Below are 27,601 nucleotides of genomic sequence, written 5' to 3'. Positions count from 1 at the left end.
GAATGAAACTGGAGCCTATTATACAGGGCAAAGTAAGTCAGAAAGAAAAATACCAATACAGTATATTAACGCATATATATGGAATTTAGAAAGATGGTAATGATGACCCTATATGTGAGACAGCAAAAGAGACACAGATGTAAAGAACAGACTTTTGGACTCTGTGGGAGAAGGCAAGGGTGGGATGATTTGAGAGAATAGCATTGAAAAATGTATATTATCATATGTGAAGTAGATCGCCAGTCCAGGTTTGATGCATGAGACAGGGTGCTCAGAGCTGGTGCACTGGGATGACCCTGAGGGATGGGGTGGGGAGGGAGATGGGAGTGGGTTCAGGATGGGGGACACATGTACACCCATGGCTGATTCATGTGAATGTATGGCAAAAACGACCACAATACTGTAATTAGCCTCCAATGAAAATAAATTAAAAAAAAATAAAAAGGAATGTTAGTAGGATCTAGCTCTCTACTACAGAGGCTAAGAATAAGGTTCTAAATTTGATGACTGCTAACCAGAAAACCACCTTCAGTTCTGTCATCACATGCTTTAGTGTTTCCATGTAAACTGCTGACTAAGGGGAAAGAAACATTTAAACCATTAACTATCTGTTAATCCATAAATCACCTGATGAACACATATACATTCTGGCCAAAAATGAGCAGCTAACGTGTCAGGGGACTCACTGTAATTTCTTTGCAAGACCCTAATTTGATCAGTATGTGACTGAACTGACACTTAATTTTGTGTCTGTATCTTTTCACTTATCCACACACCAGAAAATAGACTAATGAGCAATAAAATGATCAAAAGCACAGTAAAACAGAAGAGAAATAAAGCCCTCAATTAACCACCCATGACTGAAATTCCTTATATTTAACTGTAAAGCATATTATCCCTGTTCCTGATATTGAATCTGATAAAGTATCTGAAGCAGGACTAGTAATAGAATAGTTACTTGGGAAATGTAACTGGTTAATAATAAATGGAGGACAGAAAAACATAAGCATAGAGAAAGAATAAATGAAAGCCTGGTTTTTACAGAGACCTTTATTTTCATTGAAAAGTATTTCTTCCCTCTGAACTCAAGAAATGCTAAGGGTGCAAACCATTCTAATTAAAAACTGTCACCTTATTTGAATGTCTTTGACATAAAACTTTTCATTCATATCTTTTGATGTCTTGTGACTATATCCCAATTTTTCACCCTAGCCCTTTGTGTATCATCTCTTCTTTTCAGTTGTTTTATTAAACTTCTGGTTATAAAAGTAATGCATGCTCAGTTCCCCCAAAAAAAAATTTTTTTTCAGAAAATATGAAGAATTACGAACGGAAAATAAAGGTCAATGTTAATCCCACAAAAATAAAATAAAATAAAATAAGCTAATTGTGGTTAAAATTCTTCAGTGCCTCCCACCAACCTGCACCTCTACCCTCTAGCCTAGAGATTAGAGCCCTCCTTCCACCAATGACAAGCAAGATACTGGCAGACCTACCCAACCCCCCGCCCCCCCACCCCCAACTCCCTGACCTATTTCTCCGCTGTCCTCTCTCAACACTCAGGCCTCCCAGTTTGAATGACTGTGCTGTGCTTAGTCGCTCAGTTGTGTCCGACTCTTTGCAACCCCATGGACTATAGCCTGCCAGGCTCCTCTGTCCATGGGATTCTCCAGGCAACAATTCTGGAGCGAGTTGCCATGCCCTCTTCTTTACCGTCTGAGCCACCAGGGAAGCCCCAGTTTGAGTGACAGCAGCCTTGAGATGCTTCAGTTCCCAGCATGCTTTGTGTCCTCACGCGCTTCAGAACATTTGCTCCCGCTGGTCCCTCTCCCTCAAGTGCCTTCAGTCTTTCTTCTGTTAATTCGCGAACGTCCTCTCAGACACCTCACGATCACCCCTGAAACTCTGCTTGACCCCCAGGTGGGGATGTGTGCCCCTTCCGTGCTCCTCTGTGTTCACCCCGCATCTCTCTTTTTTATTTCAATATGATACTGAAGCCACATGCCCGCATGCCTTCCCCAGTTCCAGGCAATTGTCCACTCCTGCTGCTCGTTCACTATACATCCCCCAGCACCTGACACCGGTGCCCGGAAGGAATTCAACACATGTGTGTTGAGTTGAACTGAGGATGGCTCCCTAAATCTGCCTGAGAGTGGACGCTCCCCTGGACCCAGACTCTTGTGCCCCCAGCTGCTGAGTGTCGTTTTCCGTCGCTCTCAGTCGAGTCCCTCCCTGAGAACTGCCCTCACCCAGGTGGAGTAGCCCCAAGTTACTACCAAAGTAACAAAGTAGTAGCCCAAAGTAGCCGTGACCAAAGTTACTACCCTTCCTCAAAGACAGGCAACAACCAGTGGCTGATCCGTGTCAGGGAACAGCTGGTGCCTTGCCTCTGAAGGGCCATCCCAACTTCAGAACCCTCGTGGGCGTGGCTGAAGCCTCCGCTTTGAGCCTCAAAGCTGCCGCCTCTCCCTCGCCCCGCCCTGCCTGCTCCCTCCCTTCCAGGGGTGGTTCTGGAGGAGGGCTCCAGCTCACAAATCTCCATTTCAGAGTCTGTTCCTGGGACGGCCCATCCACTACAGGCTTATTGCTTCCAACCAAGTCTTTCCCTGTTGCCCCTTAAAGCATTTCCAGCTTTTCCCTTACTATTTGACACTAGAAACAAGTGGTGTCTCCTGAGGAGTTTTTATTGTTTGAAACAGTGGAGAAACACAAAGGACATAAAAAGACTCCTTCATTTCTTCCTGGAAACCTTCCTTTTTTGCCACCCACCCCCATTTCCTTTATTTAGCAAAGCAGACCTGATGGGAAAGACTTCAGTGCACAAAAGTGCTAATGATGGTGAATCTTTTTGTTGTTGTTTTAAAAATATTTTCCTTGGAGAATAATTGCTTTACAGTGTTATATTGGTTTCTGCCATACATCAACATGAATCAGCCAAAGGTATACATATGTCCCCTCCCTCTTGAACCTCCCTCTCACCCCACCCCCCCACCCCATGGTGAATCTTTTTTTTTTTTTTAAATATGGAACGCTTCACGAATTTGCGTGTCATCCTTGCGCAGGGGCCATGCTAATCTTCTCTGTATTGTTCCAATTTTAGTATATGTGCTGCCGAAGCGAGCACCCATGGTGAATCTTATAGTATAGTATCCAGTTATAGTAAACACAGAGCTCAGTAAAGCAAACATTTAAGAAGAAAAGTGCAGTCATTGGCTGTCCTGGGTGTTTTACTGCAGGAGCTGAGGTTGAGATGAGAGTCAAGGAAGAGTTCTTAGGGGATGGGGGCAGGTAGAAGAGAAAGAGGAGGAAGAGGAGCATCCCTATTCCAGGCCTATGATAAGGGGAATGAAAATCAAGGACCATGTGTATTATCAAAATGGAAGGTTAAGTAAGATGCTGTTATTACCTTAATGCTGCTTCTTTTCCTATGCTTTTTCCCCTTTTCCAGTTGAAACAGATAGCTTTCAGAATTGCTGCGGCTGATTTTCACTTGGTTTCTTTGGCTTCTCTCTGAACTGAGCTGGGATTCACTCTCCACCCTTGACAGTATGGGTGGAAGGGTGAGGCCGGGTGAGGCCCCTTCATGGGGCTGCACCTCTGCCAGCTGCAGCAGGGCTTGCTGATGCTGCTCCATTATCTGGGAGAGCCGGGAATCTGGGGAAGCCTTAGCAGGTTGTTCCTCAGAGGAAGAATGGAATTTCCTTGAAGGAAAAACAAAAAAAGCACAAATCTGTTAAAATGTAGATACATAAGACTTATCATAAAAGTCTTTATGAACCATCGATTTACTGTATTTACCACTCCCAAAGAACCCACCACCAATGCAGGAGACATAAGAGATGCAGTTTCCATCCTTGGATTGGGAAGATCCCCTGGAGGAGGAAATGGAAACCCACTCCAGTATTCTTGCCTGGAGAATCCCATGGACAGAGGAGCCTGGTGGGCTATAGTCCATGGTGTTGCAAAGAGTCGGACTTGACTGAAGTGACTTATCATGCATGACAAACCAATTAATGTCTTTAATCTTTTCATAATTATATTATTATTCATAATATCCCCCTATTTTTTTCTTTAGAATAGTCTAGCTCTTACTTAGAACTTTCATTTACTGCATTCAGAATAGAAAAAACACCATTCTGAAAAATCAAAGGCCTTTCCACCACAAAATACCTGGATATGGTGGATTAAATTAAACAAATATCCTTTTAATTATATAACTGAATTTGTAAGAGAGATGGGGAATCTTCAAAGACCACAAACTAAAGAGGAACTAAAACTAAAGCAGATTTTGGATGAGCTGAAGCTATAGTTTTCTTTGAGGGAATTTTGAACCTAAGTGCTTGCATTTTACCATTTATCACTGTTATTAGATATGTCAGACCTTGACCTTGTGTGGGGCAGGGAATCAGAAGTGAGATACCTACACTAAGGCTCTCATCCTTGAAGATCCCCTTCTCCAGGGTATCCTCCCGACCAAAGGATCGAACCCAGGTCTCCTGCATTGCAGGCAGATTCTTTACTATCTGAGCCACCAGGGAAGCTCTGAAGAGATACAGCCTCAATAAAAAGGCAGATTAGTAAAAAACTCATTCACCAGCCTTGAGAAACAACAGAGCAAGACTATCTTTGTCTAGGCTCTGAACTAGAAAAAAAAAATTCCCTGGGAATTTGGGGCAATATTTGGGGTTCAAATTTACCTTACCTACATAAACATGGAACTCCAACACCAAGAAATTAACATAAAAATGATACTGGAGGAAGGATACCTCTGTAGGTGGCAGAAGCAGATACAAAAGTTCTCTGGAAGAATGCAAATCAAAACGACAATGAGCTACTACCTTACGTCAGTCAGAAAGGCCATCATTAAAAAGTCTGCAAATAAGAAATGCTGGAGGGGGTGTGGAGAAAAGGGAAGCCGCCTACATTGTTGGTGGGAATGTAAATTGGTACAGCCACTATGGAGAACAGTACAGAGATTACTCAAAAACTGAATATAAAGTTGCCATGTGACACAGCAATCCCACTCCTGGGCATATCTCCAGACAAAAGTATAATCTGAAAAAATACTGTGCATCCCTGTGTTAATAGAAGCAGTATTTACAGTAGCCAAGACATGGAAACAACCTAAATGTTCATCAACAGATGAACAGATAAAGAAGATGTGGTATATATACACAATGGAATATTACTCAGCCATAAAGGAGAATGAAATAATGCCATTTGCAGCTACATGGATGGACCTGGAGATTATCATACTAAATGAAATAAGTCAGAAAGAGATAGACAAATACCATATCAGTTAACATGTGGAATCTAAAATATGACACAAATGAACTTATCTATGAAACAGGAGCAGGCTCACAGACATAGAGAACAGACTTGAGGTTGCCAAGGGGTGGGGGGAGGGTTGGATTGGGAGTTTGGGACTAGCAGATGCAACTATTATATGTATTAGTTGCACTTAGTCATGTCTGACTCTTTGCAACCCCAGGCACCTGCCAGGCTCCTCTGTCCATAGCATTCTCCAGCAAGAATTAGAGGGTTGCCATTTCCTTCTCCAGGGGATCTTCCCAACCTAGGGTCTCGAATATTCCAGGCAGGTTCTTTACCATCTAAGCCACCAGGGAAGGCCCAAACTATTGTATCCAAAATGGATGAACAACATTATATATCATAGGTAACTATATTCAGTATCCTGTAATAAATTACAGTGGAAAAGAGTATGAAATAAAAGTTCTCTGGAAGGATACATCCCCACCCAAACCTGCTTAGGTGTCTACAGATAAGATGGCTACACATAAGTTCACAATCCAAAATTTTAGAACATGTAAGGAAATAACCTACCAAATAAGAGAGTCCAGATACACATGCACACTCACACACAAAGCAGTAGTAGATTTCTAAGAATTTAGGATAACTGAATATTAGAAAGCATTTATAAGCAAGCATATGTATGATTAAAGACATGAAATAAGAAATAAAAACTCTGAGAAATATATTCTGAAAAAGGAACAGGAAGGTTTTAATCAGAACCATGCAGAAATTCTAGACACGAAAAGCACCATCACTGAAATTTACAACTCAGTGGACACATTAAAGACCATATTGGACATAGCCAGAGATTTATAAATAGGAAATTTCTCAGAAAGAAGCACAGAGAGATGTGAGATGGGAAATAAGAAACTGTTAAAAAGACATGGAGTCTAGAATAAGAGGATCAAAAATGTATCTGTTGTGTGTTCCTGAAGGGAAAATAGAGCAAATTTGGGAGACATAGTATTCAAAGGGAAAATGGGTGATGATTTTCCAGAATTTATGAAAAAAATGAACCTTCAGATTTAGGAAGCCCAGAAAAGTCACAAGCAAGATTATAAATTTCAAACTAAATACATCATAGTGAAGCTTGAAAACACAAAAAACAAAGGAGAGACCTCAAAACCAACAAGAGAATAAAAGACAAAAAGAATGATAATTACATTGGTAAAAGTCTTTTCAAAGAAATACAGAAGCCAGGAAATAGGAAGACAGTGTTTTCAAGGTTTAATTCTTTACCAAGTTAAACAGTAATTTAAGAGAATAAAGTAAAGGAATTTCAGGTAAGTTTACCAGTGAAATGTACTTGCTGAAAGAACTTCTAAAGGATCTACTTGAGGAAGGAAGAGTGAAATGGAAGAAAGATGGGAAGCAAAGACATTAATAAACAATCGGTTAAATCTAAAACAGCATGGACTCTATCCAGCAATAATAAAACAGCAGTTAGGAGCTATAAGATGCTGAATGAAAAGAATATGTATGACACAAAGGGTGACTGGATCAGAACAATCCAATGAATTTGAGAATGTCTGCAGGACAATAGGAATATTAATTTAACACTAGACTAGTTAAGTATGTAAGTTTAAAAAAAGGGAATAGAAAATATGCATTTCCAAATCAGTAGAGGGGAAAGGTAACAAAGTTCTATCAGTTCAAAAGATAATATTTTTTTAAAAAGATGATATTAGAAAAAAGGGTGATTAGGACAAATTAAGAAAGTAGAAATTAACTCGATATGAGTATCCCAAAAAATGTAAGTAGTTTAAAGTTTAAAATCTGCCCACAAACAGCAACAAAAGAAAGGCCAAACAAAAAAATACATGTGAACTAAACGGATTTACTGAAAAGTTCTATGAAACTTTCAAGTAACAGTTCCAATTGTATATCCCAGAGGATGTGAAATGAGGGAATTATTCTAAGGCTGGTATAATCTTGGTATAATTGATAACACATCCAGACAAGGCCAGTGATAGATTGGAGAATTTTAAGCCAGTCTCACTTCCTGCATGTGAATGTTAAATCCTAAATAGCATTAACAAATCAAATCAAGAAGTTTATTAAAATAGTATGACAAGTTGGGATTGTCCTAGGAGTAAAAGGTTGGTGGAATGTTAGAAAATCTGTTAATACATTTAGCCACATTAAAGAATTAAAGGAGAAATATTTTCAATTGATGAAGAAAAAGTATTAGTTAACATTAAGCATCTATTTATGATAGATCTTTGCAAAAAATAGAAATAGGATGATGTTTCCTCTATATCTCCCTAAGTACTAAAAATTAAATATTTTTAATGGCAAAATGTTAGAAGCACTCCCTCTAAAGTCAGGGGGAAAAAGACAAAATGCCTGCTATCTATCACTATCTCTTCTAGGAAGTGAATTCTAAATCTTGTTAAATGTACATTCCACACCTCCAAGTGGAGCACTGAAATATCTTCTGATTAACTCATATATATTAAAATTGTCTCTCTACTTTAAAAATAAGCTCCTTGAGGGTTCCCTTGCATCATACTACTTTTGTATCTTCTATAACATTTTAGTCTTATATTGAGTTGTATCAGGCATGTAATAAACACATTTGATTGAATGACATCAAGAAATCCCCCTTAATTTTAAAAATAACTTTTCATTTTTCTAATTATAAAAGTAATGCATATACATTGTAGGGAATTTGGACAGCTCAGAATATATAAAGAAGAAATTAAAAATAATCCCAAACTCTTTTGCCAGAGGTAAACACTATTGATGTTTTGGTGCATTTTCCATCTTCTGTGTACATTTTAACACATAGTAGGTGTGAAGCTCATACTCTTTTAGGTAAAATTTTATACCTCACTATTTTCTCTCTATAAGGACTTCCCAGGTGACTCAGTGGTAAAGAATCCACCTGCCAATGCAGGAGATGAGGGTTTGATCCCTGAGTGGGGAAGATACTCTGGAGGAGGAAATGGCTACCCACTCCAATATTCTTGCCTGGGGAATCCCATGAACAGAGGCGCCTGGGGGGCTTACAGTCCATGGGGTCGCCAAGAGTAGACACGACTTAGCAGCTAAACAACAATAACAACATTTTCTCCCTACAGAAGCATAGTTTTAAAGGGTGTGTTGTTGTTCAGTCTCTAAGTCATATCTGACTCTTGGTGACCCCATGGACTGTAGCCCACCAGGCTCTTCTGTTCATGGGATTCCCCAGGCAAGAATACTGGAGCGGGTAGCCATTCCCGTCTCCAGAGGATAATGAAGGTGAAATCTTTACAGTCTGAGCTACTAAGGAAGCCCATTTTAATGATTCCATGATATTTAATATTATAATTTACTTAAACATTTCTTTATTCAATTATTGTCATTGCTGTAAATGGTGATATTTTTGCACATACATAATTTTTTCTGTATTTTATTTTCTTAGGATTGACCATTACAGGGCTGGAGATAATTTGTTTCCTTCAAATATTACTTGCAATCATCAAGATATACTGTCTCTCTCTTTTTTTTTTTACTGTATCTTTTTTGATAGGGTCCCTCTGTCCTTCTCCCTATCTAGTCTCTGGTTTAACTACAGTGGAAAAGCTAGAGACAGGGAAGAAGAAAAGAAATACATGAAACGTGGACTATTTTAGGTTGAAGGCCAGAGCCAAGGATGCTGTTAAGGTGAATTTCTCCTCTTGCCTGACCACTGTCATGAACCCACCCCTCTGTCCTCCATTCCATCCTCTCTCTTCTAGCCTCTCATTTCTCCAGAAAACCACCAAAGAACAGGGAATTCTTACCATAATATTTCTAAGTTCTTATACTTTGTTTCTGTGTAAGCCAGTTTGGGTTGCTTCTTCTTCTCGGTTGATGCTTGAATGTTTATGTTAGACTGAGAGCCTTTCTGGCTACGGGATGCGTGTTTCTTGGTAAGTTCATGAAGGTACTTCAAGTGCATATTGGATAGACTGTCGATGTGTAGCTGCTGGTAGGAAAACCTTTTCTCTTCTTGGTCATTGTGTCCTCTTTCTCTATTAGTGTTCATCACCGGGTAATATCCGGCAGCATTTTTATATAATACTTTGTCTGAAACCGGGTGTGGTGGGGCAGATTGATTGGAGGTTACTTTGGGATCCTGGCTTCTCAGTACACTTGAGTATTGTAAATCATCGTTTGTGGCATTCATAATCACACCTGTTTCCTGTGTTACCTCAGTATCAGTAGGCTTATTTGGGTTTTGCTGATGTCTGGGAGTGTTATTCTGGTTTCCTTGACTGACAGCCAGCTCTTCGGTCACTGAAGACTTTGGGCCCTGCCGGTGTTTGCGCTGTTTTCGAATCTTGTGCTTGGCTGGTCTTCTGGAAGGTTGCTGGCCATTGGTTGTTTCCGAAGATTGATCTCTGGGTCCATTGCTTGACTTTGCATTTTCGTATTGAGACCACTGTTCCTGGTAATCCTAAAAAGATATTTTTTGTTAATGTAAAGTTAAAAGACTGAATTTAACATAAAGTTAAAAGACAAAAATTTTAGTGTTTCTCAAACTGGAGTTTTGAGACTTCTAGGAAGGTGATCATGGGATTGAAAGGAGATAAAGAAAGAGAACACAGGGGCTTTCCTCATTTCAGGCAATGAGAGGGTGAGTAGCTGAGTGCTTCCCCTTGGCAATTTCAGATTATGAATTTTCTAGAAAAAAAATAGCTTATAAGGGGCATTATATTAAGGGCAAGTCTTTGACTTAAAATGTTGTAAAATGAAATAGTACCACATAGGGGGAGAAAGCAGCTTTTTCCCTAAAGAGCTGCATACAGAGGAAGTGCAAATCAGCATGAAATATGCACATTTGTCTTAACTAAGATAAATATTAAAAATCTTAACCAGAAAGAAATCAACAATTTGCTTTACCCACCAAATATAAGTTTAGTATGAAATACAATTCACATTATCAGATCTTAGTCATATAGGTCAGAAGCCAGAAATGACCTCTTCACCAGATGAAACAAATTAGGTTTTATTCAGAGGATTATAAAAGAGTCTGCATGGTGATGGGACATCTGTGAAACCACAAAGGTTGTTTTGCTTCTGTTCCTTAATATAGCCTGTACTTAGGCAATCAAACATCTAGGGGAAATATTTCAATTTCGAGCAGTCTTTATGCTTTCCAAAGTCTTGTAACAACACAATGTACTCCTGGTATAATAGATACACTATGTAACTATATTGCACTAAGCCATTTAGTCATATTTCCCAAGGAATAAAGCACTCATTACTTTGTGAAAAACTAGCTGAGTTAAGAGGCCTTTGGAAAGAATGATTATATGCTTACTGAAAACAGTCAGAGGACCATATGCCTCTGTGTGCTGTGTAACTGCAACGTATTTCTTCCTATCTGAACCCACATATAAAAAGCCTCTGTGGCCTGTATCTATGCAAGGTTAATCGAAAAAGCGCAAGTTACACAGATCGTTCGAGGAAAAAAAAAAACTTTGAAACGAATAAATCATGTTTTTGCTCAAATTGTCTGTTTTAGGGATATTTCACTTTTCTGATATAATTGCCAAGACTCCTGTATAATATACTACTACTGTATAATACTACTCTTGTATAATATTATTTACTGCCATTCTGTTTCTCATGGTATCTCATAATAAGGTTGAGATTATTTAATTTAAAATAGTAATATACAGAGTTACTTCTTATATCAGATTTTCATGTAAGAATGACTTATAATTTGAAATTTAGAGTAAGTTCTCCTTAGACTTTGAACTTTCTGGAAGATTGGCCAGGTTCTGATTAGCTCCTTGAAGTTTTTACCTGCGGTGTCCAAAAAAGAGAAACTTCCTTCTCTGTATTTCAATTGAAAGGGTCCTTCCTTCCGTGTAGTATACTGAGCTGCATGGACAAAATGTGGGCAAGAAGGCTCTGCCAATACACAGTCTAAGAACATCCTTGCTTGTAATGCATCCAGAAGAAAATTAGTTTACACTCTTACAGGTGTGTTCATGAAACACAGTGGCTCTTTTTATGGCTGTCATTACTGTTCTTGAAGGTCAAAAAAAATCCACTTTTGCTATGATCTATAGATATTTACTGATGCAGGTGTTATTCTTTTCAATATTTGTTCAGCCTTTTTTGTTGACTTTTAATGTTGTGTCAATTTCTGCTGTACAGCGAAATGACTCATATACATATACACGTTCTTTTAAATATCCTTTTCCATTTCGGTTTATCACAAGAATATAGTTACCTGTACTATATAGTGTAAGACTTTGCTGTTTATCCATTCTATGTAACAGTTTGCATCTGCGAATCCCAAACTCCCAATCCATTCCTCCTCCACTCCTACTTCCTCTTGGCAACGACAACATGTTCTCTATGTTTGTGAGTCTGTTTCTGTTTCATAGATAAATTCATTTGTGACATATTTTAAATTCCACATGTGAGTGGTATTAAATGGTATCTGTCTTCCTGACTTACTTCATTTAGTATGCTAATCTCTAGGTCCATCCATGTTTGTTCAGCTTTTTTAACTGCTGGAAAAATGAGTGACCAGGAGTTCTTTTTCTGCTACCATCTGACTGTACTTGGTCCAGTTCTCTCTCTCATTTCCACCAATGAGAAATGACCCAAAGTCATTCCACCAATGAGTACCAGCCCCGAAGTCTTGGCTTACCACTGGGTCTTAATCATGTTATACCTTTTCTGCTGACAATTCAGACAACAATAGTGCTCTCCACAGGGTGCTTTGTCAACAAGGCCAAGGACTCATCATTTCGTGAGAAAATTCAATTGTCTCAAGTGTTAAATCTGCTATTCACGTAAATGTGAGTGCCCAGGGATGGCATTTCAGTCTCCGGAAAGAAAGACATTTATGGGCTGGATGTGATTTGTCTCACCTTCTGAGCAGCCTACTTGAGATCTGTGGCTTACTAAAGATGTATTACCTACAATTGAGGCATCAGGTGTCACTCTTTAGGGCAAGACCTGAGTTCTCTGAAGTTAATATACAAAGCCATTCTCAGGCTATTTAATCTCCATGAGCACTGAAATCCTCTATTGCATCCCCCTCTCTCTGGAATTCTTTTGTTACCAACACTCACAATCAGTCCAGACTACATGCACTCAGAATAACTGCATAATGGCAGTAGGTGTTTCCAGTACAGTCAGAGCAGAGTCCTGTGGCCGGGGCGTCAGCACCAGAGTCTCCTGATGCCTAATGCTAGGATGATAGTTTCTTGGTAAGATCTGTACTCAGTTATTAATGCTCCTCCGTATTGTGCCATCCAAGGGAAGTTTGCCCCCAACCCTGAGAAAGGCAGCAGCTGACTGTCTCTTTCATGACTTTCCTGTTTACATGACATAAGCAGAGGGGAGAATGCATACTTTGATCTCAGCAAAAAGCGAAATGTTCATCTGCTTTAAAACAAAAGCCACGCTTGCTCTCAACCACCCTGATCAACCCTAGAGGCCTGAGGGTTGTGCCTGGACTCCCAAGATTAGCTCCAAAGTGTGTGTTGTGTTTTTTTATTTTTAAATTTTTAATTGGAGGATAATTGCTTTACAGTGTTGTGCTGGTTTCTGCTGTACCACATCGCAGATCAGTCGTAACTATGTGTATGTATGTCTCCTCCCTCCCACCCCACCCCTCATCCTGCCCCTCTAGGTCATCGCAGAGCACCAGGCTGGGCTCCCTGTGTTCTACAGTAGCTTCCCACTAGCTATCTGTTTTACACAGAGTAGTCTATAAATGTCAATGCTACTTTCTCAATTTGTTCTACCCTCTCCTTCCCCCACTGTGTCCACAGGTCCATTCTCTACATCTGTTCTCCATTGTGCTGTGTTTCTTAACAACAAAACACACATTCTTTGAGGCTGGGTTATACGTTCCATCCAATAATATTAATAAAATTTAGAGAAGACATTAACTGGCTATAATTTTCTGTGTTTGGATGGATAAATGCATCATAGTTCTGTTGAAAGCACTGGAGGCAAAATCCAGTGAATAGCTCTTTGGGAAAGGTGGAAAGATAACTTAGGATGGGACGTTGATAAGTCAAAGATGCTACATATCTTTCACACTATCATTTCTTTTTTAGAGAGGCAAGCGTTATTTTATTTTAGAGACAAGAAGGAAAACATCCTATTTCATCCTTTTGAAGCCTTCCTTAACTGGGGACTGTTTGTCTTTTCCTTTTGATCACATGCTTCTCTCCTGGAAAGGATCTTCTGCAGGTGGAAGTGTGCCCTCTTACACTGGCCCCCTGGGCTCTGACTCTTAGCTAAGTACTCTGTACACTTCTGAGTACACAATAGAAATGGGATCTGGAAAGGATTCACAGGAGAGCACAAAATGATTCAGGACAATAGGACCTCATGGACAGGTAAAGGATAATGGATTACTCGAAATAAAGATCTCCAGCATGGATAATGCACTTACACAGAAAATAATGAGAATGACTATCAGTTCTTGGTCTTTTTAAGGTGCAAATACACAGGCTTAAATAGTCTTAGGGACCTTGTTTCCAGCACATCACCTTTCTTTTTCTGGTCCTATGTCTCTAGTTTCTTATCCTTTCTAGCATGTGAAAGTGAAAGTGTTAGTTGCTCAGTCATGTCCAACTCTTTGCGACCTCACGGACTATATAGCCTGCCAGGCTCCTCTGTCCATGGAATTCTCCAGGCAAGAATACTGGAGTGGGTTGCCATTCCCTTCTTCAGGGGATCTTCCCAACCCAGGAATCAAACCCAGGTCTCCTGAATTGTGGGCAGATTCTTTACCATCTGAGCTACCAGGGAAGCAAGCAAGTAAATGTTTAAAGCTCTTCTATTAAAAAAAAAAAAAAAGAAAGAAACAGTTCCTTACTTGATCTCATCCTCTGGTTAAACTTCATCTCTTCCGTGGGCATGGTGGGATAAATTGGGATTGACATATATACTACTATCTATAAAACAGATGACTCTTTTTGAGAACCTACTGTATAGCACAGGGAACTCTACTCAATGCTCTGGGATGACCTAAATGGGAAGGAAATCCCCCCAAAAAGGGGATATAGGAATACATATAGCTGACTCACTTTGCTGTACAGTGGAAACTAACACAACATTGTATGGTGACTATTGTTGGTTAGTCACTAGGTCAAGTCCAACTCTGTGACCCCATGGACTGTAGCCCGCCAGGCTTCCTTGTCCTTCACTATCTCCTGGAGTTTGCTCAGACTCATGTCCATTGAGTTGGTGATGTTACCTAAACATTTCATCCTCTGCTGCCCTCTTCTCCTTTTGCCTTCCATCTTTCCCAGCATCAGTGTCTTTTCCAATGAGTCAGCTCTTTGCAACAGGGCCAAAGTACTGGAGCTTCAGCATCAGTCCTACCAATGAATATTCAGCGTTGATTCTTTTGGGATTGACTGGTTTGATCTTGCAGTCCAAGGGACTCTCAAGAGTTTTCTCCAGCACCACAATTCAAAAGAATCAGTTCTTCAGCACTCAACCTTCTTTATGGTCCAACTCTCACATCCATACATGACTACTGGAAAAACCATAGCTTGGACTATACGGACCTTTGTTGGCAAAGTCATATCTATACTATTAAAAAAAAAAAGCAACTACTCCAGTCAAAACTAAAAAGCAAACAAAAAAATCCCCAAACATCTCATCTCGTAATGCATAGCCAAGCATCTTAAAATGCAGGTTGGTCTTCATCTTCCCTGCTCTCATCCTGACCCCTGTACACTGCAGGTGAACCCTTCCTCTCACTGCCCCAGTGAGACTGCTCTGCTCAGGCCAGCAATCACCTCTTAGTTGCTAAATCCTATGGTACCACTTTCTTTAACTTTTAATTTTTTCACACTTACACCATTATTTCAAACTTACAGAAAAAGTGGTAAGAATAGCACAGAGAACTCCCAGATAGCCTCACTGATTCACTTTTTAACATTTTGCCACATTTCATCACTCTCTCTCTCTGTAGATCACTCACTCTCTGTGTGTAGACAGACACACAAATATACCTTCTGTCATTTAAACTATTATTGCTGGTCCCATCATCACTTAGTTGGTCTGAATCATTTGAGACTTGCATCTGTGAGTTGGATACATTCCTCCCTTTTCGTGGCACAGGTACACAGGCTTCTCATTGTGCTGGCTTCTCTTGCTGAGAAGCACAAGCTCCAGAAGTTCAGGCTTCAGTAGCTGCAGCTCCCAGGCTCAGGAGCACAGGCTCAGCAGTTGTGGCACAAGTGTTTAGTTGCCAAAAATCTTTTAGTTGACATAGCCTTTCCTGGCCCCCAGCTAACCCATGCAACCTCTGTCCCCTCCTCATACTTTCCCCTTTAGTCACTGAACTCCAGGTAAAACTCTCAGGGCAGATTAGATTCCCCCCCACCCCACTTTCATTCCTCTGCTCTCATTTGTCTGCTTGGCATGTTTTGACTCATCCTTCCAGGGTCAGCTTAGATGCCATGTCTTTTCAAGAGGCTTTTCCCATCTTTTTAGGGCAGAATTAGGTGCTCTTTTAATTATACTGGATTTTACGCCAACTTTCATATCACTGCATTCTGATGACTTTGTAACTGTTTTGAGCTCCTTAAGGGTAGGAATCATTTTTAAAAGGGTCTTTTGTTAAGTTTTATTTCTATTTTTTTTCTGAAGAGTTTTTAAAAATCCATGTCTTTGGGGCCAGGCACCTAAAAGCTGGTGGTTAGAACATAGTAGGTATTCAATTTATTGTCTGAATTATTTTGATTTCACATAGAGGTATCTCTATGTTAGTAATAGTTACTCATGGTTAAAGTATGTTTACTGAAGGATGTGTAGATTCTTTGATAGTCACCTTTTAAGAAAAAGATTTCAAATGAGGCCCATTTTCACTTAAGATTCACTAAAAGACCTATAAATGGTTTTCTAATCCACCACTGGGCTTCCTGGGTGGCACAGTGGTAAGAAATCCACCTGCCAACGCAGGAGACACAAGCAACGTGGGTTTGATCGCTGGGTCAGGAAGATCCCCTGGAAAAGGAAATGGCAACCCACTCCAGTATTCTTGCCTGGAATATCCCGTGGACAGGGGAGCCTGGTGGGCTACAGTCCACAGGATGGCAAAGAGTGATACACGACTGAGTGACTGAATACACCATTAAATATTGAGCATCAGCTTTGGGCAAAACAGTGTCCTAGGAAGTGGGGAGAAAAATTCATACAAAATTATGGGAATTATCAAGGAACTTAGAGTGTAGCTGGTACAAAAGAAACACAGACAGCAGCTAATGGGACAAAGGTCAAACAGGGTAAACCCTGGAGGAGTGGTCCTGACCATAGGCATGATGGGATGCAGTGGGAGAAGAGGAGGAGGAGGAGAGGAACCAGAGCAAAGGCAATGGTGCTGAGTAATTGAAGAGAAGAAAGAAAGGCATCCTGGGGACCTTCCTGGCAGTCCAGTGGTTAAGACTTGTTAAGTTTCAATTCATGGGGCATGGGTTCAGTCCCTGGTCGGGGTACTAAGATCCCATATGCTGTGGGGCCAAAGGGAAAAAAATAAGGAAGGCAGCCCGGAGGTTTGTACATTGAGTGTCCAGTCAGCGTGTTGGGTGCAGCGGGCAGCTAGGAAATCCTTTCTGAATTAAGGGAAACAATCCTTGGGCCGCTCTGTGTGGCCATCTTTCTAGGTCCAACAATCTTTAGATGTTTTGCTTCTTACCGTCCTCACTCAAGGAGTGGGTTAGAACCAAGTGAGTCTAGGACCCTCAGAGATGAAACAGCTTTCTTCTGATTTTTTTCTTTACAAAGCTTTTTGTTGTCTCTGCCTAGGGTCATGCCATGCATCAAGCATCCCAATTTTACCTTGATTCTTTTATCATTGGCTGAGATGCCTACAATTTTTCATAGTGACAAGTGTGAAAACTAGAGGTTGTGAGAATATTACATGCTTCAAGTGTATTTTCCATAGTAACTTAAGTTAACTAGAGATAAAGGATCTTAGATTCATAGCATTTTGCAGCTGGGATGGCCCCTTATAGTTCATTTCTTTTTCTGCAACTCTGAAAGTAGCCTGGAGGCCACTGTGGTGGGGGGTGGGGTGGGGAAGATGATTTGAGCTGCCCCTCTTCTCTAATGTTTCTGAAACTGGAATGAGCTTTCTTCTCCCCCCTACCCCCTGCCCCACATCACCTAACACATGGGCTCATAGTTCCCTGACCAGGGATTGAACCCATGTCCCCTGCATTGAAAGCACAGAGTCTTAACCACTGTATTACCAGGGAAGTCCCTGGAATGAGCTTTATTCCTATTACTGCTTTTCCATTGAACATAGTTCTAACTAATGATGTCAACAGGCTCTGTAGGCTGGGTGATTTCAAAGGGCTTCTCCTTCTGAAAGTGTTTGATGCTCAGTCGTGTTTGACTCTTTTGCAACCCTATGGACTGTAGCCTGCCAGGCTCCTCTGTCCATCAGGTTTCCCAGGCAAGAGTACTGAAGTGGGTTGCCATTCCCTTCTCCAGGGGATCTTCCCAACCCAGGGATCGAACTGGGGTCTCCTGCATTGTAGGTGGCTTCTTTACTGTCTCAGCTACCAGGGAAATCCAAGAGTCACTACTACACATAACGCTATATACTGGTTCAAGAAGAAATCAGCTGCTAGACCTTTTCTTGATTCTTCTAGAAAAACAGTGAGGATAGTTTCATGAAAATCTTCCCTGAAACAACATTGTGATTTCAAAGTAGTAAACCCATGGCCTCCAAAGGGATGTCATCATGCTAAATTGCTAGGTAATAGGCTTTCATGTTACGCTAATGAGGGTTCATTGAAGCTCTGGGGTTTCCCATCCATTTTAAGGACTGTGCCCCCCCATCACATAGGGATACTATGTGACTGATAACTCCAAAAGGAAATAGACCTGTTTTTGTTTTTGGTTTTTTTTTATCTTGCCATGCTGTGTGGCATGTGGGACCTGATTTCCTGACCAGGGATCAAACCCAGGCCCACTGCAATGGAAGCACAGAGTCTTAATCACTAGATTGCCAGGGCAGTCCCTGGGAAACAGACTTGGGAACAGCACAGGATCAGACAGTGTTTTGGACTTGCCTGTATTGTCTCCAGGCCATTCCTCTGAATGTCTTCAGAGTGAGATAATGATTTTCCTCTAGGAAAGAGAACTTTGGGAAAGTGGGTAGGGTTGCCTGGCTGAGCAAGTAATGGCCCATCTGGGCAGAAGTCGTCTTACCCATCAGAAGGTGGGTAACTATTCTCAGGCATAAGAGTAAACCCTTAAGTGATAAGATGTCAGCCACAGACCATCACTTAGATCCAGCAGTAACCCTTGAAACACACTTAAAATTCAATCTAGCAAGTGACCTTTAGCTGTTGGGCTCTTTGATGCCATTTGTCTTCAGGGTCAATAGCGACATTTCCAGTTTCTCTGGCATTCTGAATAGACGTCTTGTCAGTTACTCTGACGGGGTGGGAGATCTGCAGGGGTAAAACATAGACAGCATGTTAACTGGATTCATTTTAGTCTGTACTCTCGAGAGAGGTCCTGCAGTGTTACGTTTTACCTATGGTTCATTTCAACCATTCATCTCAGGTACCTTAGGTACCCGGAATAGGAATAAACAATATTTTCTCTTGCAGGGATGATGTGAGAATTGGTGTTTTGAAGTCACATTTTGTTGTTGTTGTTTAGTCGCTAAGTCGTGTCCTACTCTTCAGCCACCCTATGGACTGGAGCCCTCCAGGCTCCTCTGTCCATGGAATTCTCCAGGCAAGAACACTGGAGTGCGGAGGGGCCAGCGGCAGTGGGCCCGGAGCGAGCAGGGTGCGGCGGCCTCCCCGTCCCCCTTCACCGGTGGCTATCGGTGGCAGCGGGCAGCGTGTCAGGCAGAGAGAGCCGTCAGCAGGTGCGCGACAGGGGAACGTGGCTTAAGAAAGTAACCACAGCCAAGTGCCTCTGCTTTGTTCTGCTGGCTGCAGATTTTATGGAAACCCTGGTACGAATGGCATGTATTCAGTGCAATAAAGAACATCTTCAAATGGCAGTTCAGAATAGTGACGGTAGAATAAGCCCTCCTGTTCCTTCTGTCACTCGTCTGTCTGAGTCTTTACCAGCCCAGAGCACAGATGGCAGTGTCCCAGAAGCTCAGGCAGCGCTAGACTCTACATCTTCGTCTATGTAGCTAAGCCCTGTATCACAGCAGTCACTTTTATCAGAATCTGTGGTGTCTTCCCAAGTGGACAGTACATCTTTGGACAAAGCAATACTGAAAACAGAAGACCTGCAAACTTCAGTATCAGAAACGGCATAGCAGCCGTCTGAAGAGCAAAGCCAAGTCTCTTGAAAAGCCAAAACAGAAACAGAATCTTTGTTTCATGTGCAGGAAGAAAGTGGGACTTACTGGGCTTGAATGCCAGCGTGGAAATGTTTACTGCGGTGTACACCATTACTCAGATGTGCACACCTGCTCTTACAATTTCAAAACTGATGGCTGCTGAGAAAATCAGAAAAGAAAATCCAGTAGTTGTTGATGAAAAGATCCAGAAGATTTGAACTGCTGGAATACAAAATCCTTTGATTATCTGCAAACTAAAAACTGACAAGGTTTTTTTCCCTAGTCCTTGGGAACGTAGAGCAATGTATCTTGTATAGACCTTTAATCATGCATGTCATCAGAAGAATAGATTTTTTTGTTTTGAAAAGTACTCTGAACATTTATTTCCAATGCAGTTTCTGTGGCTGAAAAGACTTAAGTAAACTCTGCGAGTATTATCCTTTTAAGATCATTTTAATTTTCGTTGAGTGCAGAGGGCTTTTATAAGAAACGTGGAGAAATTTTGGAGGGCTGTGATTTTTCCCAGTATTAAACATGCATGCTTTAATCTTGCAGTTTATTTTCTCATTGTGTATAGCTTTTCTCTGCAGCATAATTTCTGTCTTGATAATGCCCTTTAGGGCACAGCTAGTTATCAGTAACTGAATATATATTAACCATTATGGCTGCTTGTGATTTTCACTGACAAAGGTTATACATATGTTAGCATATAGTTTCTTTGCACCTACTATTTATGTCTGAATCATTTGTCACAGGAGAGCATGTGTTGATGCAATTTTAGTGAAGTTGCTCAGTTGTGTTTGACTCTTTGAGATCCCATGGACTGTAGCCTACCAGGCTCCTCCATCCATGGAATTTTCAAGGCAGGAATACTGGAGTGGGTTGCCATTTCCTTCTCCAGGGGATCTTCCCGAACCAAGGATTGAACCCAGGTCTCCTGCATTGCAGGCAGACGCTTTACCGTCTGAGCCACCAGGGATGCAATTCTAAGTTTGTGTGTTTTTAAATTTTTTTGAGCGAGGGTAGGAAAAGATGTACGCATTTCATTGCTGACTGCAGGTTTCTTTTAAGATTATGTTCATCGGTCTGTGTGTATACAATATGAAGAATGATCTGAAATAATTGTGCTGTATTTATATTTATCCACTGTCTTTGATTAAATAAAAAGGAAAACCAGAAAAAGAAAAAAAACAAAAAAACAAAACACTGAAATGGGTTGCCATTCCCTCTTCCAGGGGATCTTCCCAACCCAGCGATCAAACCCAGGTCTCCTGTGGCTCCTGCATTGCAGGCAGATTCTTTACCACTGAGCCACCAGGGAAAGCCCCTAGCTACCTGTTTTAAGTTGAGAGATTAGGTTGTCTTTGCACTATGTGGAATTCTAGCCACTGGGTAGCATTTCAGAGAACAAACTTAAAGTTCTGTGATCTTAAAGGTGGCAGAGATTCTGAAGATAATCCAGCACACCCTCTGGTGTTTCCGTGCATCCCTGGTCAGCCTTCCTTCCCTCACTGCCTAATCACATGCCCCTTCTCCAGGTGGGAGAATCTGCTTGTCAGTATTTGAATAGATGGGTAGAGGAAGGCAGAGTAAGGTGGCTTGTGAATAGTCCCTTGCTGTGGGAGATCCAGTCCTTCCAACCACCTGCTGGAGTAATAAAATGTTATATCTCTGAATCCCTGTTTCATTAATGATGGACATTCTTTTCCATCTTCAAGAGACATAACTGCTATGAATGAAACTGTGAGTCGCTCAGTCGTGTCTGGCCCTTTGCCACCCCATGAACTGTAGCCCGCCAGGCTTGCCTGTCCATGGAATTCCCCAGGCAAGAATACTGGAGTGGGAAGTCATTTCCTTCTCCAGGGGATCTTCTCAATCCAGGGGTTGAACCCAGGTCTCCCAAATTGCAGGCAGATTCTTTATTGTCTGAACCACCAGGGAAGCCCAAATTCTACTAGGCTGCTCCTTATAAGAGCAGAGATATGTTTGTAATTTCTATCCCACTGCCCTTTGAAATAACACAGAATAAGTCAATCCCTCTTTCAGAAAGTGTATTGGGGTTTAGGATCTGCCTAGTTGCATTTAAATTCTCCCCATGTGGCTGACTTTTACTTCATGCTTACGCATGCAGACTAGTATTCAGTGCAGAAAGGCAAAAATAATTGTTAAATATTAACTAGTAAGCACGCATCATTGACTCAATGGACATGAGTTTGAGCAAACTCCGGGAGATGGTGAAAGACAGGGGATCCTGGTGTGCTGCAGTCCATGGGGTCGCAAAGAGTCAGACATGAGCGACTGAACAACAAAAAAGCATTTGACAGTGATGATAACCTCATTCCTTATTCAAGGTAGCTTCTCTGGCACAAGAAAGACAATTTGTTTTTTTTGTTCATTTGTTTTGGGTGCAGCCCTCTATCTGAATGCCTCCTGATCACAACTGCCTGAAGTCAAATAGTGTGAAAGTTTCAATGTTTAAAGGGTTGACCTGTAAAAAGGGAAAATAATGAAAGTAAAACTTTTTTCATGTTTGAATTCTCACTGCTAATACAGGAACACACTGTACTGTTGGATCATGGAGTTTTTGGTTTCTTTTATTACAGATAGAAGTAATCAATAGGTTTTGAGTGATTGCCTACTCTGCAAGTGGAAAACTTCATGATACCATGCAACAGTTGAACTTGGGAAGTTGAGATGGGAAGTTTGGAGTTATGCTATAAGAGCTCAAGGTCCGGAGCCGCTTTCTCGTGTTTCCATCTCTCAGCCCCTCACTATTTCCAGAAACCCAGGATGGCAATAAAAGTATTAAGATTTTGCAGCTTTTGCCATTATTTTCTCAAAGGCTTCAATCCCTTACTGCCATGATGTGAAACAGAAACACAACTCATTTGAAAGAGAGATCAACTCTGTCCTGGAGGAGAAATGATGGTCGGGACAGAGGAAAATAAAAATCTAAATAGGCTGCCTAAGCAGGCAAGGAAATAAGCCTATTTTAAATCTCAAACACGCAATGTCTTGGACAAGCTGGAGCCTGGGAGAAGCTGGGTTTATTCCTAGATCTGCCACGAGGAGATTTGATGCCCTAGCTTTTATAAAGGGGACTTCGTTAATTTGGTTTTTCACTGGTGATATTATTTGGTAAACAACCTTGGGGTCCCTTAATGGAGCTCTGATAAAAAGTTTATAGATGAAAAAATATAAAGGCATTGTCCTACCCTGCCTTCCCCAGAGAATGTAAGATGTACAGCATTTCCATCCACAGGCTGTTTTGGTAGAACTCGGTGTGTGAGTCCCCCCAGTGAGTCTCCGGGTGGATAAAGCATACTTCTACATTATCTCTTTGAAAGTGGAGTGGGACACAACCTCTGCTAGCTATTTCTTTTTTTTCCCCCTTGGTGAGCCATTCTATTAATACCAATCAAATCGAGAAAATGATCAAATGAAATTGCATTTTGAGCATCATAAGCTGTGTAATGTCTATTCTGTTAAATTGGGACCTATAATTGCTTCTCTACTGAAAAGATACAACAAAGACAGCAATCATGCCATGTCATTATCCCGGACTAGAAAACCGGCCTTTGCTGGGAGGACTTCAAAGGCCTGTGGTTCTTGAATTGCATTTGGCTGCTATTGTTGAAGCTCGGGCAATCTTGATTAGGTGTTTACACTGAGGTAAGGCGCAGAGCAGAGCGCCTGAGTGCCTGGGTCTAGAGCCATTAAAAAATTGTACATTATGTTCCTGGCTTTGAAGTGAGGGTTTGTATGTAGGAGAGCAACTCAGATTGAGTACAGCTGAGCTAGATTGGGCTGGCTACGTCTGTCTCAAAGAAACTCATCAGGTTCTTAGGGAATCGGCACCACAAAACAAGTTGATGCTTTACCGAGAGCCCTATGTGAATCCCCGTGTACCCACAGAGACACACACTGAAACATGTTTAAATACAACATCACTGTGAGGTTGTGCAGTTGCCGGGGGTTTGGGTCCTTTCCCCCCTTTCTATTGTTTTCTATTAAAAAACCTTGTGTTTAGTTGTTGTGGGGGAGTCTCGTGTGAATGTATTAGGTTCCTTGTTATTCTCATTCCTTGATGGTATTTATGATATATGATGAGCATATATCCAGATTAAAATTGGCCAGAGGGTCCTATTTTTCCGAAGTTGCTGTTTGCTTAGCACCATCCCAGCACGTCTGTTATTGAATCCCTCTCTTAGGAGCATAATCAGTGGATTCAGTGCGTCCCTTGGTGAACTTGGCTGATGAGTGATGTGCAGTGTTGACTCTGTCGTGTCTCTAAGCCATATTGCTCTGTGTCGGTTTGTACCTGCTAAGGTCAGCACTGCTGCTGCTTATATTACATATCCTCTTCTGTGACCGCCAGGGACCAGGCTGTTGGGCTCCGATGAGGGTATTTAGCACAGTTGTTTGAAGTTTGAATTATCTGGGCATTTGTAATAATTATTCAGCTATTTAGAGACAAAACACCTGAAATGTTTTGGCTCTGCTGCTGGCCACTTTCTTTATCCTCTAGAACAGGGAGTCCCTAACCTCTGGGATCTGCGGTGGAGCTGATGTAATAATAATAGACCTAAAGTGCACAATAAATGTAATGCTTGAATCATCCTGAAATCATCCACCATCTGGAAAAAATGTCTTCCACGAAACCAATTCCTGGTGCCAAAAAGGTTGGGAACTGTTGCTATAGATCACTTCATAATGTATTTAGCATGCATCCACTCAGTGAGAAACAGATGACACTGAGATCTCTGAATATATTAACTTTACATTCAATTTCTGTATAGGACTCTTGAGCTTTTTACAACCCCACATGAATTATGCCGGTCATCTACTTAAAGACCCTTCAGTGCACTTCCTTTGCCCTTAACCTGTAAAAGGTTTATCAGGGCCCACATCCTCTACACTCAGCCTCTCCTCCCTGCTCTCATTGTTGTTCAATCACTAAGTTTTGTCCGACTCTGTGACCCCATGGACTGCAGCACATCAGGCCTCCCTGTCCTTTACTATCTCCTGGAGTTTGCTCAAACTCATGTCCATTGAGTCAGTGATGCCATCCAACCATCTCATCCTCTGTCGCCCCCTTCTCCTCCTGCCCCCAATCTTTCCCAGCATCAGGGTCTTTTCCAATGAGTCAAGTCTTTGCATCAGATGGCCAGAGTATTGGAGCTTCAGCTTTAGGATCAGTCCTCCCAATGAATATTCAGGATTGATTTCCTTTAGGATTGACTGGTTTCATCTCCTTGCTGTCCAAGGGATACTTGGGAGTCTTCTCCAGCACCACACTCCAAAAGCATCAGTTCTTCAGCGCTCAGCCTTCTTTATGGTCCAACTCTCACATCCATACATGACTTATGGAAAAACCACAGCTTTAACTATACAGACTTTTGTCTGCAAAGTGATATCTCTACTTATTAACATGCTGTCTATGTTTGTCATAGCTTTCTTTCCAAGGAGCAATCAACTTTTAAGTTCATGGCTGCAGTCACCATCTGCAGTGATTTTGGAGCCCAAGAAAATAAAATTTCTCACTGCTTCCACTTTTCCCCCTTCTATTTGTCATGAAGTGATGGGACCATGATCTTCATTTTTTGAATGCTGAGTTTTAAGTTAGCGTTTTCATTCTCCTCTTTCACTCTCATCAGAGGCTCTTTAGCTCCTCTTTGTTTTCTGCCTCTTTAACTCCTCCTGCTCTCTTTAGACTGTATGTTTTCAGGTCTGTCGTTGGGCCACATGCTCTGGGTCCAAGCACAGGCCATGCTTTGCCTGGAAACTCCTCTTCACCTTACTTATTCTGACCAGTCCCATTCACTGGTCTAGTCTTGGCCAAAATATAATTTCCTCCGGGAAGCCTTCCCTGATACCCCCAGGGGGTTATAACAGATGTTCCTGAGCTCACCGCCTTAGCGCTCTGTCCTTTTCTGCGTGTGATGAGTTTCACCCTGGTCGTTAGGTTTGTCTCGCCTCTAGATTTTAAGTCCCACAAGGGCAGGAAAAGGAGGGACTCTGCCGGGCTGTGCAGCTGCAGGGGCACTACTCCCATGAGCTGTGTGGTGACTCTGGATGTGCCTGGCACATACGTGCTCAGTAAACGTTACCAAGTGAGAAGATTCATCTACATTGCTCACTGGTTGCTCCATTTACATCAGAACATATCTAATCTGTTGTTTCTCTGCCTGGATTTGTGGTTTTGATTAAAGCCAGGTGGCGGACTGTCAGCACTACAAGGCAGAAGCTAGGATCTCTTGTCTGTTCTTTCCCTTGCTGGCTTGGCTCCAGGCCTATTAGCCCTTCCTCTCTTCAGCCCTTTGCATTTGCTGTTTCCTCTCCCAAGAAATCTCTTCTCTCCTACCCTCGTGACCTGTCTACAATGGTAACCCCACCCCCAGCATTCCCTGTCCCCGCTCTGCCTCCTTGCTCTCCTCACCACTTACATCACCTGCTAATGTGCTGGTTATCTGTTTCGTCTATTGTCTGTCTCCTCCTAATAGGAAGTTGGCCCTTATTTTTGTCAGTTTTCTTCACTGATGTATTCCAAGCACTTGGGACAAAGCCCGGCACAAAAGAAGCTCTTAATAATTGTATGCAAATGAATGAAGCCAACAACCATTTTCAAGAATTCGAAAGAGATTTTTAGGAATGTGGCATGAAACGTAAGTGAGGGTTGATTAGCAACCTGAACTCCCTGTGACACAGCTAAGGATATGTAAGTGTGACCTCTGGACGGTCACAGGATTCAAACTGCTCCGTGACCAAAACCCTTCAGTGATTCCACGTCACGTAAAGGAGAGGCCTAACTCTTCAGCACGGTAGTTCTAAAACTTGAGCACGTGTCAGAATCACTTGAAGGGCTTGTTAAAATACAGATGCGGGGACTTCCCTAGTTGTGCAGTGGTTAAGAATCTTCCTTGCAAAGCAGAGGACTTGTGTTCGATCCCTTGTCAGGGAACTAAGACCCCACGTGATGCACAGCATCTATGCCAGCCTGCCACAACTAAGACCTGATGCAGCCAAATAAATAAACCTTTTTTTTTAAAAAAAAAAACAAAACACGGATGTAGGGAATTCTCTGGTGGTCCAGTGGTTACAACCCAGTGCCTTCACTGCCAGGGTACGGGTTCAATTCCCTGATCAGGGAACTAAGATCCCACATACCTCACAGCACAGCCAAAACAGCCCCTAAACCAAAACAAAAACACAAATGTAAAGACCTCACCCTGGTGTTTCCAGAGATCTGGGCTGGGGCCTGAGAGTTTGCATTTCTAATGAGTTCCCAGTTTGCAGTTCTAATGGTCCTAATGCTGCTGGTCAGGGACCATATTCTGAGAGTTCTTCCTTTAAAATGACACGTAAAGGCCCATGTGAAAGGCCCAAGCCCATTTCTGTAGCCTAAATATGGACCTCCATCCTCACAATCCAGTCATCCACAATACAATCTAGTCCTCCTCCTTCACTAACTCACGCGATTCAGTAACACTCTCCAGTCCTTTCTTAAGATAGCCTAACTTAAGCTATAGGCAAACACTCATATTATGCCTTGATATGTCTGTTTCCACTAGTTGAGTTATGTGTTTACCAAGAGTCTTTTACTTGTTTATTCCTATTGTATATGCTGTTAAAATTATGAATTTGATTTAAACATCAGATAATCTGGAGAAATCTTGAATGTGAACAGAGAGTTGTTTTCACGAAAACCGAGTTGAATAATATAGAATGACCCAGTCAAGCAAATGGCAATATCACAACTGGGTGAAGTATGTGTCTGTGTGTGTAAAAGACTAGGGGACACAGTCGCAAAAATCTAGAAAGGTTATGTTCTTAGATTGTTTCTCAGCACTTGCTAAGTTTTTATTAATACTTTGCTTTCAAGAAATCAGAAGTGGAAACCATAGATCTTTCAAACTGATGGGAGAAAGATGTTGCAAAACTCCAGTCCATAGAATATCCACTGACAGGAAGACCAGGCCCCTTAGTGGGAAAAACAAATTTGTG

General features: G+C 41.5%; 1 protein-coding gene, 1 non-coding gene and 1 pseudogene across 4 annotated transcripts in view; 1 reads left to right on the top strand and 2 right to left on the bottom strand.

Annotated features, from left to right (window-relative positions):
* Positions 1-27,601, bottom strand: part of JHY (junctional cadherin complex regulator) — an 85,625-nt gene that overhangs the window by 23,231 nt on the left and 34,793 nt on the right. For 2 of the 3 annotated variants that reach the window (XM_043481814.1, XM_043481815.1), the window contains 3 exons: positions 18,627-18,740; positions 9,081-9,736; positions 3,407-3,701 (listed from right to left, as the gene is read on the bottom strand). In XM_043481814.1, coding sequence (XP_043337749.1) covers positions 3,407-3,701; positions 9,081-9,736; positions 18,627-18,740 — 1,065 coding nt within the window. The remainder of the gene's footprint in view (positions 1-3,406; positions 3,702-9,080; positions 9,737-18,626; positions 18,741-27,601) is intronic. The other variant, XM_043481816.1, reaches the window with a different exon arrangement.
* LOC122450722 lies at positions 3,018-3,124 on the bottom strand. The gene has a single exon (XR_006272213.1). It is a non-coding gene; the product is annotated as a U6 spliceosomal RNA (small nuclear RNA).
* LOC122449947 lies at positions 18,829-19,815 on the top strand (annotated as a pseudogene).

This window comes from Cervus canadensis, chromosome 11 (assembly GCF_019320065.1).
Source record: "Cervus canadensis isolate Bull #8, Minnesota chromosome 11, ASM1932006v1, whole genome shotgun sequence".
Classification (NCBI taxonomy): domain Eukaryota; kingdom Metazoa; phylum Chordata; class Mammalia; order Artiodactyla; family Cervidae; genus Cervus; species Cervus canadensis.
Note: the sequence above shows the minus strand (reverse complement) of the source record. Positions and strands in the feature narration are given on the sequence as shown.